Source organism: Argentina silus, assembly GCF_951799395.1.
Source record: "Argentina silus genome assembly, chromosome: 6".
In the NCBI taxonomy this organism is placed as follows: domain Eukaryota; kingdom Metazoa; phylum Chordata; class Actinopteri; order Argentiniformes; family Argentinidae; genus Argentina; species Argentina silus.
Window position 1 is genome coordinate 8,196,773 of NC_139660.1, and position 15,735 is coordinate 8,212,507.

A 15,735-nucleotide genomic window follows, 5' to 3' on the forward strand; every position below is an offset into this window, starting at 1 on the left:
GATAATTTCTCCATTTATTTATTTCGGTCTTACCCAGATTAAATAAAATGACAAGAGCAGAGATGGACTCCTGACAAGTGTTCTGATGTTCAACATTGAATTAAGCACTTTTACACCAACAAAACATCCTATTACACGGGGTACTGCATTGCTTCTGATATTCTAACCTTTGACCAGCGACTTTGGTATTGGATTCATACATTACACTTTTTCCTGCGGAAAAAAATTGTACAACTGCATAAATATAAAATTCTTCCACCATGAAAATGGCTAAAACATTCATTAGAAAGTTACACCACATCATGTGATGTCTCCAGCAAAAAAAATGTTTTTAAAAGCACTGAGTTGCCACTGTTTCCATGAAGGCGACAGTCTTCCAGGCTGGACACACACAGCTCTACACTAAAGAATAGGAGGAAGTATAAGCATCAAACAGAAATATCATTAAATCATCTGTCCCATATTTAAGGTGATCCGAAAAAGAAAAAAAAAGTGATGTAGAAATGTTTTCTCCAACAATCAACTGAAAAGACATAAAGAAGGAAAAGGATTCCACGGAGTGCAGCCATTTACCCATACACGGACCTAGAGATCAGAGCATACCATGCCAGTATTTTCAGTTAGTAAGAGTACATTAACAAACATACACACTCACATAAACAAACACACTCGCACACAGACACAAACACACACACCTTGGACCACTAAAGCGTACTGACATAAGACAACAGAAATTACAACATGGCTTGGAAAGGACCATTGTATGCGACTACTGTACTGGACACTCCAAAAATATATAGAAACCACATTAGGCAGAAATACTTAGGGGACAGAAACACTGCTCGCTACATATCAGTAGTGGAATTGCAATTTACAGTAATAGATGAACATGTCCCATGGCTCAAGGAATATTCTCATTTACAGTAGAATAAATATTTTGCTATTGCTACTCTTCCTGTAATTTACATTCTAACCCTAGACATATGCAGAAAAGCTAGTGTAAAGCACACAGATTAAGTGTAGGTCCCGTATATTATGAAAGTTTGTTCCAAGACTAGTTGTGTTTTAATTGAACTATTTTTATTTCTCTAAATTAATTTGTTTTGAAATGGGGCAGAGAAAGTGCTATTTTCATAGCTGAGGTCATGACTTGCTGATAGTGAACTTAACGTCAAAGCGTCCTTGGTAGCGATCTTTCTCGCTGTAGTCAATGTTCGCTCCATATACTTTGCACTCAATGCGAAGCTCCTCGCCGACGGTGAGGTTGGTAAACTGAATAGCCACCAATGGCTGGAGGTACTGGGGGTGCAGCAGCCTGCCGTAATAGGGGTAGTACTGCAGGGGGAATCCTCCACCAAGGCCGAAGTACTTGACCTCTCCGATTTTACCTTCATCCTCCTCTCTCTGTGAAAGACAGGATTGTTTTGGAGTTAGCCATCAATAATGTAACAGTGTTGGTTACCAAAGGCACCAAATATTACAATTGTAGATGGTTTGTAACTCGCAGAACACAATACAGAGACTAAACATGACATTTATATCAGTTTGCTTGCAATGTTGCTGTATGTCCATAATATGGTAGCATATATGCATAATATGCTTGACACTGCCATGTGAAGTGTACCTTATTAGTGCAGTGGATGGGGATCGTGTTGGCCTGGAGTCTGGGCTGGACTGCGGCAGGGACTGTCCCATTGCTGGTTGGTGGCTGAAAGTAGACGTTGGTCAATAAGCAGAATTGTCATTTGTCAAGTTCTTCTCAGTGATATTTCTCTCCGCACAATCGAAACTGTTGCAAGTGGAATCGCAGAACTGCTCTTTTGGTTAAAATAACATTTGCTTTTAGCCTTTGCGTTCCAGGGGTCTTGGGTAACAAGGATGTTATTGACATAACTAGAGGTGGCATGGGCGTACATACCCGTGGTCTAAACATGACAATCCTGTTCAGCTTGACGATCAAGCAGGGCTTCCCTTCCTGGAAGCCAAAGGTTTCATCTTCGGCGCCTGAGCAGCTGCCGAGGTAAGTCTTACTGAAGCGGCAGGCCTTCCTCACTCCTGCATCGCCCTCCAGCTCTCCACGGTTCCTGTACTCACCAGGGGTATCTGCAGATAGCACAGAAAATATCAGTGAAATGCACAGCCAAATAACACCATAGGAAACATTTGTTGTTTGACTAAACCACATTAATGTGATTATGAGATCTTGGCAGACATTAAAACCAGTTGGAATTCAGAGAATATACCCAACACACAACATGAATTCAGTCAGTAATCAATTGATGTCACATAATATTGAACAGTATTTCCATGCAAAGCAATCCAGACATTTCAACATTACATCTTTAGTTACTGTATACTTGCCTCCACAGTCTTCATACTTCATCTGATCTATTTGTTTGTCGTCCGTATACATATCCAGGAGGTCTTTGATGCTTTTGGTGTACTTCGCATACGATTCCACATCATTGATATCGAATGCGATTTCAAATTTCACAGAGCGTGGGGTGTGTGATAAACCTGAATAATAAACAACACTTGTGGTGAGTATAAAAGAGAGAAATTAAGGAATGAACTAAAAACCTTGGTGAGGGATGAGTATAGATTGACTGACAGTATAGATTGACTGACAGTATAGAATGACTGACAGTATAGAATGACTGACAGTATGGGATCATGAAACATGATTAGAATTTCAAGAAAATTGGGGTTCTTATAATGTTTCTAAATATCTTCTACTAAAATGTTATTCAACAAAATAGGCATGCTCTATCTCATAGACTTTCCTTGTGATCATAAAACTCCAATTGTCCATGTAGTTAAACATTAATTCATTTCCATTAGTTCTGAAATCATAAAAAAATAAACACAACCAAACTGAGTGTCCCATGGGTTTCCTCAGAAGGGCTTTGTGAACTCTACTTGGCAGTAATTTTCCACAGACCTTGTGCACAGGGCCACAGCGAGGCGTGGCATGAACAGAGTGAGAGGGGAGAAGACGAGTGAGAGGAAACATCACATTGTTTGAGACCTTATCCATGCTCTTTGTCAACATCAAAATAAATATCCTCTTCCAGAGTCAGTTGCATTAGGTTCAAAAACAAACATGCCATTAAGATCTTAAAGCTCCATTATATTAAAAATATTTGCAAAAGCACATCTCAAGGAGAATGAAATGTACTATATTCTGACATTCAGTCAAGGCTAGTGAAAGCCTACCAGCCCCCCTTGCCCCCACCCAACCTCACGTGCTTCTCTCTCACAATGGAAACTTTTAGCCCCAGAATGAGAGGCGGGACTTTGGCTCACAAAACCTTCTCCTTCCTTTATCTAGCCACCAATGGAAACTCACTTCAGCTCACTACACTCCACACCTACTTATGCCGTTACATTGCTGGGCCAGACTTTGATAGTCAACAGCTTTGTAAGGGGAAATGGCCGACAGGCAAACAGGCAGCAAGACTAGCCCATGTGGATGAAGCCAGTCCTTTACAATGGCTGCTAAAAATACCGCCAAGGCGACAGCGTGTGCTATACAAACAGGCACTGGCACAGCACAGGGAGGCAGGGCTGGGGAGAGATGCCATGGCACTGAGAGAGCAACACTGAGTCCAAACTTACTCAGAGATTAAGGAAGCAGCAGTAACCAATACAAAAGGTTGCACTGTTTCATTTCTTTCGACGTGCCTTTGGTAGATTACAGAAAGAATTTCTCAGCAAAACAAGCTTAGAGGGTTCTCTCTGCATTCTGAAAAAATCTCAGCCATTTTCAAGGAATGTAGCCCGCTACATATGGGTACATGCACATGCACACACTGCGTGTGAAAAAATCCTTCCCAAAGATGTTCATGAAGAGACCGGCTGTTCAGTCACACTTAGAGCTGTAAACTGCAGCATTTCCCTAGAACCCTGAGGAAAAAAACATTGACAGACTGGGTGGAAGACTGAAGGACAAAATGGCTGAACCTCTCTGAGGTCAGGCAGACCTTCAATGGGGAGGAGCTGATCAAGAGCAAGTTCTAACAGAAACCTTGAAAACATACACAAACAACAAACGTCATGATAGCTAAATAAAGGGACCTGATAGGCATTTCATCAATCCACTATTAATTATGACTTAATAATAACATAATATAGCCCTAATGCAATATACATAGACAAGGCACACGGTTTACAGTAGATTTTGATAGCCTTCTACTAATGATAGACCAGGTTGTCACTGTCATATTGAATTTTCTGTAGAAAGCTTCAGAAAGTAAGGAAACTCATGTTCTTTAAATACAGTATGCCCTCTGTAATACACATCTTTTGCATAGCTGTATACCTGCCTTACTATAGCCATTTCCACAATCCACTATCAATTTAATGCCAAACAACTTAATAACATAATATAGCCATAATGCCTAGTTAGACATGGCACACGCTTTATGGTAGATTTTGCTACTCTAACGTAGCCTACTGTGAATGTTTCTTTTCTTTTTTTTTTTTTTTTTTAATTGATCACTTTTTTTTTATCACTGTCATACTGTCACATTTTCTACAGAAAGTAAGAACACTCATTTCCTGTAAACACAGTATGCCCTCTGTAATACACATAATTTGCATTGCTGTATACCTTGAATTACAATAGGTTTAAACCTATCAATTCCACTTAGCAACCAAATATTATAAAAAGTAAAGTGTGTTTGAAGAATAATCTATCAATCGCTGCAACACCAGACCATATCTTATGTAACTGTGGTAATAAGTTATGAGTTAACCGTAATGGGAATGAATTCACAATTACAAAAGATAATGCATAATGAATTATTCAACAGAAGAACATGTTTACCTGGGGGAGCCACTCTGTCCTGATAGGTGGGCTTGTAGTTACTTAATGTCAGCAGCAAGGCCTGGATGGTCCCAATGAAAATTCCAGCCAAGCATCCATAGAAGATCAGGTAGAACAAGAAGATTTTAGCTGTGGAAAGGGAGAAGTAATTATGAACCAATGATCATATGTTATACTTGTTAGAGGATGCTTTGGTAAAGTTATTTACATTTTGTCAAGCAAGAGGGGATGACTGGCATTATACACTAGTGTTTCTCGTGTAATTGCAGCTTTACTCCATCATCCCCCTTGAAATTGGTTCAAATTGAAAATGCAGGTCTTGATAGCCCCGTGGATAGTGGTACACCAAAAATGCTGTAGACAGACAATCAAATCTGAAGACTAGAACTATAGACTAATCAGCACACCCAAACTATTGTGACAAAAAAAACTACAATAACACATTTTCCCCACACATTCTAACAAATACATTGATTTTGGTAGGTGAGAGCTGCTCATTGATATAATCCAAGACAAATCCCAATCCCTAACATAGGAGGTTTTCTTCCTGCTTCTTCAAACCCCAGGTAGAAGTACACTTTCTTAAAAGGGAGAATGGCACAGCTTGTGACTAACTTCCACACAACATAATTATTCCCCTGCTCACAATGCTACAACCTGTTCATAGCTATTCAATGCTACAGCCTGCTGATAGTATACCAAATGATGAATCGGTCACACTTCACTACACATAGGCCTAAACTCATTGTTGATTCAAATAGTATTTCCCTCCCATGATGCAATAACTAAGGGCAACCATTCCCGTTTAGCAGGATGAGTCACTCTCTTGTCCCACTGCAGACCCCAGATGCATTCTCCTCCCCCACTGCTTGTGGAGGCAGGTGTTGTTAGAGTACACAACCACCTACTTTCTCCCCTCAAGTTAAATATGGATGGAAGGTGACGCCCTGGCTTACTATGGGAACCCTCTCAATAACCTTTAGAATCAAAACATCCAGCAACTCCTCAATCACAGGAAACATATTTAGCTTATTACTATTAAATTGTTTGAATACACTAATGTGTGTGTGTGTGTGTGTGTGTATGTGTGAAATGTGAATAGTTTGCATAAGTTTAATCAATTTATTACAGTCTGTATCTGCTCAGTGCTATACACCCAAAAACAACCACTAAATTCTGGGTCAATGTCTTATAAGTCAGTTGCCTGTACAAGTAATAATAGTATTAACCCTGTGACCAATACGAGAATTGTTCAATGTTAGTCCTCTTGAAAACCTCACTTCGTTCGCCCCTCCCCCATATACTGTAGCGGCAGAACAGTCGGGCAATTGTCGAGAGTCAGTCCGTGTTTTGAATGAACAACGCAGGCGCGTTCTCAGTTTTTTTGAGATAGCGAATTATTGTTGAATACAGTAGGCCTACATTGTAGCCTACGTCATGGCGTAGGGTATGCAATTATACAAATGATAATTTGGTCGCAAAGCCACATCGATGAGATCGACCAGGCGCTTGTTGCGATGCGATGCGTATACACGACCAGGGCTATTATTCGGAAAAATAAACATTTTCTTTAGAATCATGTAGCAAGAAAATTCATTAGAAGCTAATGCCATTTGAGACAGACGAATCTGAGTACTTCTCTAAGAACAAGAGCTCTCTTCAAATTGGCAATATCGTGTGGCAGGAAAGGGTCTGGTCTGGCAACTGTCGACGCATGACTGTATAGCATGTGTCACCCACAAGAGCACATACCAAAATGATTTCTAACCGCCGTCTAAAAATGTATACAATTTGGCCTAATATCCTAGCACCTATAAAGGCGGCGATGGTGGTGGTGAGGTTGAGAAAAACTAAATTTGGATCAAAACCGTTTGCTGCAGCTTATGTGCTCCAAAAAAAACTTTTATTCGGGGGGAGGGGCGGCTCTGGGGACATGTGAGTCGTGATCTGCTCTTCCTCTTCCTATGTTGTAGAAAAAGCGGCGAGATAAAGAACGAATGTTGCCAACAGATAAACTACCGCAACTAGTCTCCCGCATTGAGCAAACCGTTAACAACGAGACAACGATGCGACATTAGGCTGCTGTAAACTCGCTGAATAGTAAGGTGTCTAAGAGGCAAATCAGTGTTCGTTGTTGGATATATTTACATTACATTCTCTGCCTCCCCATGCAATTAGAGCGTTTTTACGCGAAAATACAGAGATCACCTTGACTAACCTTGAACTATGATGTCTAAGGCTATAAACCATTTAAAAGATGAAAAACTGCTTATAACGGCGGTTCGTTAACGTGTCGTTTGGCAGTTTCATTTCACTATAAGAAAAGAATCATATCTATTTGTACTTCCTCCATTCTAGTTTAACCAGCCCATGCAACAGGAAACGAATAGTATAGGCCTATACAACATTTGGCAATACAAGCCTGTGCTATCACTGAACCTTACAGAATGCCAATTATGTCCTTCAGAATGACCTCTTGGCAAAGGACACCGATTCTAGCTTTCACTAGGCTACACGACTGACCTGATTTCGCCTAATAACGGATAAAGCAATTATTACTGTCTGTAAATTGGAACCAAAAGATCTGAAATACATTTGAGCTAAGACGAACATACCCAATTGGATGGATTCTCGACACGTTTATAAGCATCTAGATTCTAGGCTATAACGATTGTTTGATGTTGGGGGTGGTTTATGATTTATCTTATTCATGATCATGTGCATTGAAAATGGAAGTCACGACACAGCATGCTACAAGTCAAATCAAACAGGTGCTGTATTTTTCAGTCAGGGAATCGTGATATAGTCGATCCTCTTTTGTTGTTACAGTATTCTGAGAATCCACCAAAACAAATAGGAGGCTCGAACTCGCATCCTTCTTATCTTACGATATGTCGAGAAACGTCGATTGAAAGTATTACGAAATTGTACTTACACCAACTGGATCCAGTGCGTCCTAGAAATTCCTTCCTTTCCGAATTCCACAGAAAGTTCTTCCATCCACCGTCACCATCTTTATTTGCCGACATATTTGTTCTTTTAATTTCCTATTAAATTGATTAAATGGCCTAGGTACACCGATGTACTGTCCCCTGTACAAAATAGTAAAGGACAGCTTCGCACCCGGCTCTCTCTATTGTACCCCACACAATTTATCTCTTATGGTAACCGGCTCCGCCCGCAAACTCCTGTAATAAGTTACCTACAAAGAGGGAGGGCTAAGTCTGGCAAATCACAAGCAGTCATCCTTTTGCGTAAGAATCGTATGCAGGGGGGTGACTACTATGCCCGTTCCATGGCAAGCTGTACGCTCCCCTCGACGATTATGCACACAGTTGTGTGAATTCAATTGTGTGGTCACACAACCACACTATTCCAAATTCTTCTCAATCCTAAAATTCTAATCTGACCGTACAAAGTTCTGTATTGGATTGTATTTATTTGGCCTTTGATAGGTTATTTTCAACAGAGCCATTGAAGTGCACTGTGATGTCACAGAGACGTAGAACCAACATGATTTGGTAAAATGATATACCATAATACTTTTCATGTATTCCTTTGACGTTACGCAGAGGAACTTAAGTTTTAACTTTCAGTTTTAATTGATTCATCTCAGGACAAAGGCAACAGAGGGTTATTCAAATTTACTGACATGTCTCTACACACAGAGCTAAAGATCTAGTGAAATAAATTAGTGAAATAACTAGACTATTCATTTCTGCTCTGATTTAAAAGAGAATGATACATGTAACATTGGGTAGATGAGAGAGCTGAAATATGAAACTGGTAAGGTCTGTGGAGACCCTGGATGAACATTAGGTCAACATTCCAGGGAAATGGGCTGACATACAATGACAAGCTATAACACATGTTAAAGGTTGCACTATACCTGTATAGTAATGCTGTAATTACTCAAATGGAAACATTGCAACAAGGGCTGTCTGTTGATTCAAAATATGTAGTTGATAAATTTTTCCTATTAGTTGATTAATCTACTGATTAATCTGATGTGAAAATGTTTCACCTTATTTTTCACCTTGCAATGTTGGTGGTCAGGGATTTTCAAAACATTTCTAGACAAGAAACCCCAAAGTGGCGCCACAATGAGTGGGGGAGTAACACTGTACATTACAATGAAATGATGGCATCCAAATGAAAGGCGTGAGTTGCCATTCCCATTCCCACAGATTAAGACAAAGGGTCCCAATTGCTTGAAACATGTTTGCTTGGTTTAACCTGTTTATGTTACTCACTCTACCTGTAACTTCTTATCTTTGGTCTGATATGTAGAAATCAGTTGGGCTTTTTTTTGTCAACTAAAGGATTAGTTGATTAATCTGTCCAACATAATATTTTAGTAATTGCTCTGCAACTGCATGATATTAGTCGAGTTGATTGGTCTATGTTTTTACCAGAGTGTAATAAGGAAAACATCTCATCACCATTACTATGCAAATAAAAAGTAATTACTAATTACTATAATGACACTATTTTTTCCCCTCTGTACTATTTTTCATTAGAGTAATAACAGCATTAAACGGGCATAATAGCAAGTGTCTAAGGGTCACACACACACACACACACACACACATACACCACACACACACACACACACACAGGCTCTGTTAAACAAAAGTTTGTACCTGGGAGTGTTGGCAATCACTGTTCCTATATCAGGGATTTTGATATATCTGAATCCTTTTGGAGAGCAGACAGAAGTCAACAACATATGTATTTCAAGCCTCCATCTTGGTAAGCACCCTCAATTTAAACATAACGATGCAAATAACCCTTATCTCTCATCCATTTCCATGGCTTTTTTGGACTACGTATTACAACCTTTGTGGGCCTATTGACTCTGTGAAGTGATAAGAACACAGCGGCTCACTGTTTATATAGATCAAGGGGTTGCCAGGTCTACTGGGAGGTGCAGCATTCCATGATAGCTTGCGGATGGAATTTGGCATGCAGCATGAGCGCTGGACTCCAGCTCATCAACAATGGCATACCTATGCAGCGGCGCGGAAAGATGACATCTTCCTGGACAGGTCTCTCAGTCTGCCATGCACAGCACACATCCCCTCCCCCCCGGCACGGAGTAAACACCCACATTTCAGTTCAAAACAACCCATTACATGGCCAGAGAGAGAGGGGGGGAGAGTGAGTCTTGGCTTTAAAAGCTGAACTATTCTTAGTGAGTGGAGCTGTTATTGGTGACCCTTTCTTTGGCTGCCAAAACCACCTGCCTCCCTCTAGCTGCAGCGAAGGCTGCTGCTTGTGGAGAGCAGCCACGATCCAATTTAATGGATATGTCGTGCCATTGACAAACAAGATCAACTCTTGATTTACTTCATCATCATAGTATTGATATGTGACATATTAAGTTACTATTGATTCTACCCAATGCCTTTTTTTCACAATTTTATTCAAAATAACACTCTTGCTTTTCCCTGGGGTTTGCCTAGTGCATGCCTCCATGGACAAATTAACATGTAGTCAATTAAATGTACCATCAAGTTCAAGCTGTAAATTTCAAACTAACCCAAACGACATTAACTCTGGCTGAGTATTGTCTGTTGTATTGGTGCAGCTTCTGGCCTGGGTTGACCATATACCCCACCTCTGTGCTATATTTACATAGAGCCATCTCTCTGGTATGCACGCTCACAAATAAAACACCTTGCTGCTTTCACAGGACTTGGAAAGCTTGACATTTGAACCTCTTATTGGACGGATCATTCCAGGAGAGGACTGCACACCGTTCCTTCTCTAACTTTGAAACAACACACATCTGGAGCATCAGTGCATACTTCCTGACCCCTGTCCTGCGTGGGGTAACCACCTCCCTGTGAGTCCAGGGAGAGGGGCCCTGTCCATTCATGTTAACACACAGGTGAGTAAGCAACACTCTGAGCAGCACCAAATATGGATGTTTTTTTCTTTTCAGCACTACACATCAGCTAAAGTCTGGCTTTTATGGATGGAAAATGTTGCATGGGCATGGAACCTCTCCAGCTTTGATGTAACTTGCCTCTGTATTAGCACTATGCATTATATGCTTGACATTTGTTGCATTATTTCATCCACATTTTGTGTTGTTGTTAGTTTCACTTTCCACAATTGCTTTTAGCTATACCAGATGAGTAATTTCTGCATGTTTGAGTGAGATGTCGATTACTGAAGTCTCTTATTTCTCAGACCATGACCTGAGTCTGAAATCGTCTGACACACCAGTGGACTACCAAGCTCAGTGCTGTGGGCAGTTTGACTGGACGTGGAGAGCTGATTACTCTGCCTTTTCTCACTGGCTATCAGGTCCTGTCTGGCTTTGTGCCCCTCTGCAGTGAAGTGTCTTCATTCCTCTCAGTCAATGCCCGTGGACAGTGCTCTCTATCCTACAGTAATGGGTCGGCCTCATTCGTGATTGAACAAAGAATAACCCCCTACAGCCATAGTGTGCAAATGCTACATCTCCTAATGGGAGATTTCAATGTTCCCCTCCTTTCAGTTGGTCAAATGTAATCTAATTAGGACATGATAAGACAAGAAGAAAGGAATTGGTGGATTTGGATATTTTTCTACTGAGAACAGACCTTATAAGGACACTTGTAATTTGTCACAAAATGACCCGTCATTTCCTGGGTAAAGACTTGCAGAGTAAAGGCCTAACTGATTTTATGTTTTCATGTTCTAAAACTGATTTTCGTATGGCAGTGAATTTATTTTTCTAATAAGAGTTGTTTTAATGAAAAAGTTGTCTCGGAAGATTGTCCCATGGACCATGATGTGGGGAACAGACAACAGCCCCATTGAAGCTAATCCAAATATTTTGGCCATGAGTTCCTGTTTATCCATCTATAGCCATTACCATTCAATCAGCTGGGTGCCTTGCACTTTCTGTAACACTCAATACACAATTATAGAAGAGCAGTCTAGGAAGGCAGGCCTGCTAGTGGAGCGTGCTGCCTGAGAGTACAGGGCCTGAGGGGAGCATGGGCCAGCTACAGAAGTCTGAGCTACAGGCACAATCAATAATTCTGCATTCTCTCATACAAGCTGCACATCACGCTATTTTCCATACTATGTCATACAACCTCTGTGTTCGAGTTGGGACGGTATGGTGAGTAAGAGGCGTTAAAAGGGTTCACACGCATCTATGTTTACTGTGCTTTTAACTGGTCACAAGTCATGTATGTTGCAGTGGAGTTGATGAATAACTGTTAAAGAGCATTTATTGAAATATGACAGTCTGTAGAGTTGGATTATAGAGTTATTGTACTGTATATTGGATTGTATCAATATTCCCTTTTATTGGAGTGATAATTTGATATCAACATGGTAGTATTTCAACCCAGTCAAAGCTGAACTTGGAGTAGAAAATCAAACGCACTGATGATCAAAAGAGGGATTTCTCTGATCCATTCGACAGATACTCACTTCACCAATTTCACAGGCTGCTAGACAACGACATGCCTGTAGAGCCAAGGTCAATATTGTCCTTTCCACCCAAAGGTTGATCTGATTGGTAGTGACTGGCTAAACCACACCCCTCTGTTTTTGGATATGGCCCTTTGATTGGCTGAGATGGGGGATCTCATGGCTGTTTGTGGTGTTTGTTTAACTGTAGTACTCCAGTCATTAGCTGGGGTGAAATGAGTATGAGAGAGGTCAAGCAAGGGATGTCACAAAAACAGAGTAAGCAAATATGTGCATTTTTTACACACAATGACAAGCAGTTAACCTGGACGTGGTTGCAGACAAATAGATATACCTTGTTCCAGAGAGTTAATGGTGGGAGTTTACTTTTTCAACATAATCCAGCTGGCAAAACATCAGACATTGACTTGGTTATTACTGGTATCCTAATGTGACACTATACTACTGTTACCATTTCCAAAAATAACTCATCATGTAGCAGATCTCTGTATGTAGCAGATCTGTTGGAGACAGATGTAACGGTCGTCTTTCAGAGATTTGACCTTAGAAGGAAAGGGTAAATATCAGTTATGTATACATGTAAGAGATACTTTTTATTGTATTTCTCAGCAAGAGTTATGGACTACATTTTTAATTTCTCAGCAAAAAGAGTAACATTGTGAGATTTGGATACTAATAGATGTCATTGAGGGCATTTTTACATTTAAAATGCCTGGGAAGAATATATTTTTGTGAAGTTAATCGTCTTACTGGGCTTCTCAATTTAACATTTGTAACCACCCCTATCATTTTATAAATAACCTTGGAGCATGGAGGGGATGTCATGGCAGTAATATAGAAAAAATGAGGAGAATGAAGCAGGGGATTGGTCATCTGAAACTCTTGGGGCATGATTACTTTCCAGGCAATCATTCCTGCTCTCCCATTATCACTACTGTCACTGCAGCTTATCGTCGGTCGCCTGCCGCCCCGTCTACGGCGTCCGACACATCCTCTAAGAAACCATGATGCATTGTTCTAATGAGGTTGCAGCCCGAGCCCAGCGATTTGTTTTTGAGGGGTTATTATGGATGCTGGCCTTTTGGCTCACCTCCTAATTTCATCAGTGAAGCCCTATTAAACAGCAAAGGTCTTGGGGGGGGGGGGGGGGATAGACCCTTGGTAAGGGACCCTTTGACATCAGTGCGGTGGCGGTTGCATAACTACATACCAGGGAATTGTATGTTTTGCAGAAGTGGAAGTGCCAAACCTTTCCTCCCAGATTTAGAGCTAATTCCAATAAATACTTTCAGCACTTTTACTGATTAAAATGTGATTACATTCTTGGATGTATCAGGACAGATAGTTCTTAATGATCCTCATTAAGAACTATCTAGGGAATTTAGTGAATGATATCTCACCCTAAAGTGAGGGATATCTCTCCTTCACTGCAGATAATAAGACAAGGATAATGTTGGAGATGATTAATCCAAAAAACAGTCAGCCAATTCATCTGGAATCAAGTCTGTAACAATTGACCAACTACACTTGGCCTTAACTGCTGAAACTGCTGGTTGGATGACTGAGATTTATGAAGAGTTTAGAGTTTCTGTTTATGATCTTACCTGGATCCTAGATGAAACCAAAGCAGATTAACCTTTAACTAAGTGATTAGCTGAAACAGTATTTACACAGATAAGGTTATCCTGGCAGGTTTACTGAAATGGTGAGCTGTTTTGTTAGATTGAGATACAATGAGTAAAGGTTGTGGCCACTTCTAGGTGCCATATTGTGTCAAGTCACGGTGCACAGTAAACAGGTTGTAGACTGAACAATGAAATGTTGTATACTCTATGTATTGATAGCTACTGTACATAGCTCACATAAATTGCTCTGAATACACTTGCTGCTGGGCTGGAGTGTATGTAGCCTACAATACAGTGTGTGTGTTATTGGGATCTGGCATCATGATGTTACATTGAACCAGATATACCACTATGAGTTTTAGCACACTTAAAAAACGATTGCCTCTGAGACAGGCATAAAATAAGCAGCTAAATTGAGCATGCCACTATGTGGGTCATGTTTTTGGAGGTTTAGACTGGTACTGAATATTTGATTCAGTACAGTATGTACACTCTCTCTCTCCCTCTCTCTTTCTCTTTCTCTCTCTCACGCACACATGCATGCCTGCAAGTATACATACGCAGTGTGGTAGCGATACCCCCATTTACCATATGTGTGCTATATATGATACCGCCCATTGCAAGACACATACCAGAGTGTATATGACACAATTTTTATACAATAGTGAAACTCAACTCTATGTAATAACTTCAACCCGATTCTAATAGCTATGATATGCTAGTAGAACATTATATCAAATTATACATTCAATACATACAGAAAGTTATTTGAAATGTGAAACATTCCTCACATTTGATAGATCTGTATTTGTATCTTTATTTTGGATGAACTATGTTAGCTTAATCTTCCCAAAGGTCTGTGATTCTCAATACCCCTTTTTAATCGTGAGGTAGACAGAGTTCCAGTAATGTTGGGTTATAACGGATCTACTGAAAGTAGAACTTATCTTTTCTTACAGCAATGTGGTCATCTTTACCTGTAGGCCTTAATGATCTGTCAAGTGAGAGATGGAACATTTGTTTGGTGCTAGAGATAAGAATCAGGTTCTGTAGCTTTGAGCCAGGAGAGCCTAAGATGTGAGCTGTGCACACACAGGTTTCTGAATGGGCTGCTTTATCCTCTGATCTTAACACAAAACCAACCTGACGACCTGGGAAAAGAAAACCTTCACATTTATAAACCACTGCCAAGAGGTGTCAAGAGGTGCTGAAAGAAGAGATAAGTAAAATGGAAGGATTTGATAGGGTCATTATAATCTTCAGTGATTTGAATGCTTTGTTGAGTAAGATGTGATCCATAATGATGAACATAGCAACACACTCCTATTGTGGCAACAGAAGTATCTTAAAATATAAGGGCCAATGGACTTGAGTTTAAGGTTAGCCTACCTCCAGTCCTGTAAACCAGTCCTGAGAGGAAAACAAACAGAGGACAGCTCAGAGGGAAAGATGTTTCTCAGTAAGGTCTCCTCACCTGTGCATCAGAGAATAGCACAGCAGGTCCTTCTTAAAACAGATCCTTCAGTATACTCAGATGGGCCACCACTGACCTGACTGGAGCCTGAGCCAGAGCCATACTATTCCAGGGGTTGGGTTGCAATGAAAAGCAGATGTGCACTCTGGCTCCAATAAATGTACCCAGGAATAGGCCGGCGGTTATTGTGCATATCTTCATTTAATTGTGTTTTTATTTTCTCTTCCAAATCATAGTCGATGCAGGAAGAAAGTATTTCATGCCTCATGTGAAGTATTGAAGAAGAGATAATGAATAAACACAAAAATATGTAGGCTAACAGAGCTTCAGGTATCTGAATTTGCATTGTTACGAATTTGGATGTTACAATC

At 40.4% G+C, this 15,735-nt stretch overlaps 1 protein-coding gene across 1 annotated transcript; it reads right to left on the reverse strand.

Moving 5' to 3' along the window:
* Window positions 1–2: 2 nt before the first annotated feature.
* On the reverse strand, window positions 3–7,979 carry atp1b1a (ATPase Na+/K+ transporting subunit beta 1a). The gene is made up of 6 exons (XM_083672229.1): window positions 7,764–7,979; window positions 4,829–4,957; window positions 2,362–2,517; window positions 1,919–2,103; window positions 1,625–1,708; window positions 3–1,404 (listed from the first exon to the last, which is right to left on the reverse strand). Exons 1-6 carry the CDS (start codon window positions 7,855–7,857, stop codon window positions 1,144–1,146), a joined length of 909 nt encoding a protein of 302 aa, XP_083528355.1. The 5' UTR covers window positions 7,858–7,979; the 3' UTR covers window positions 3–1,143.
* Window positions 7,980–15,735: the final 7,756 nt, after the last annotated feature.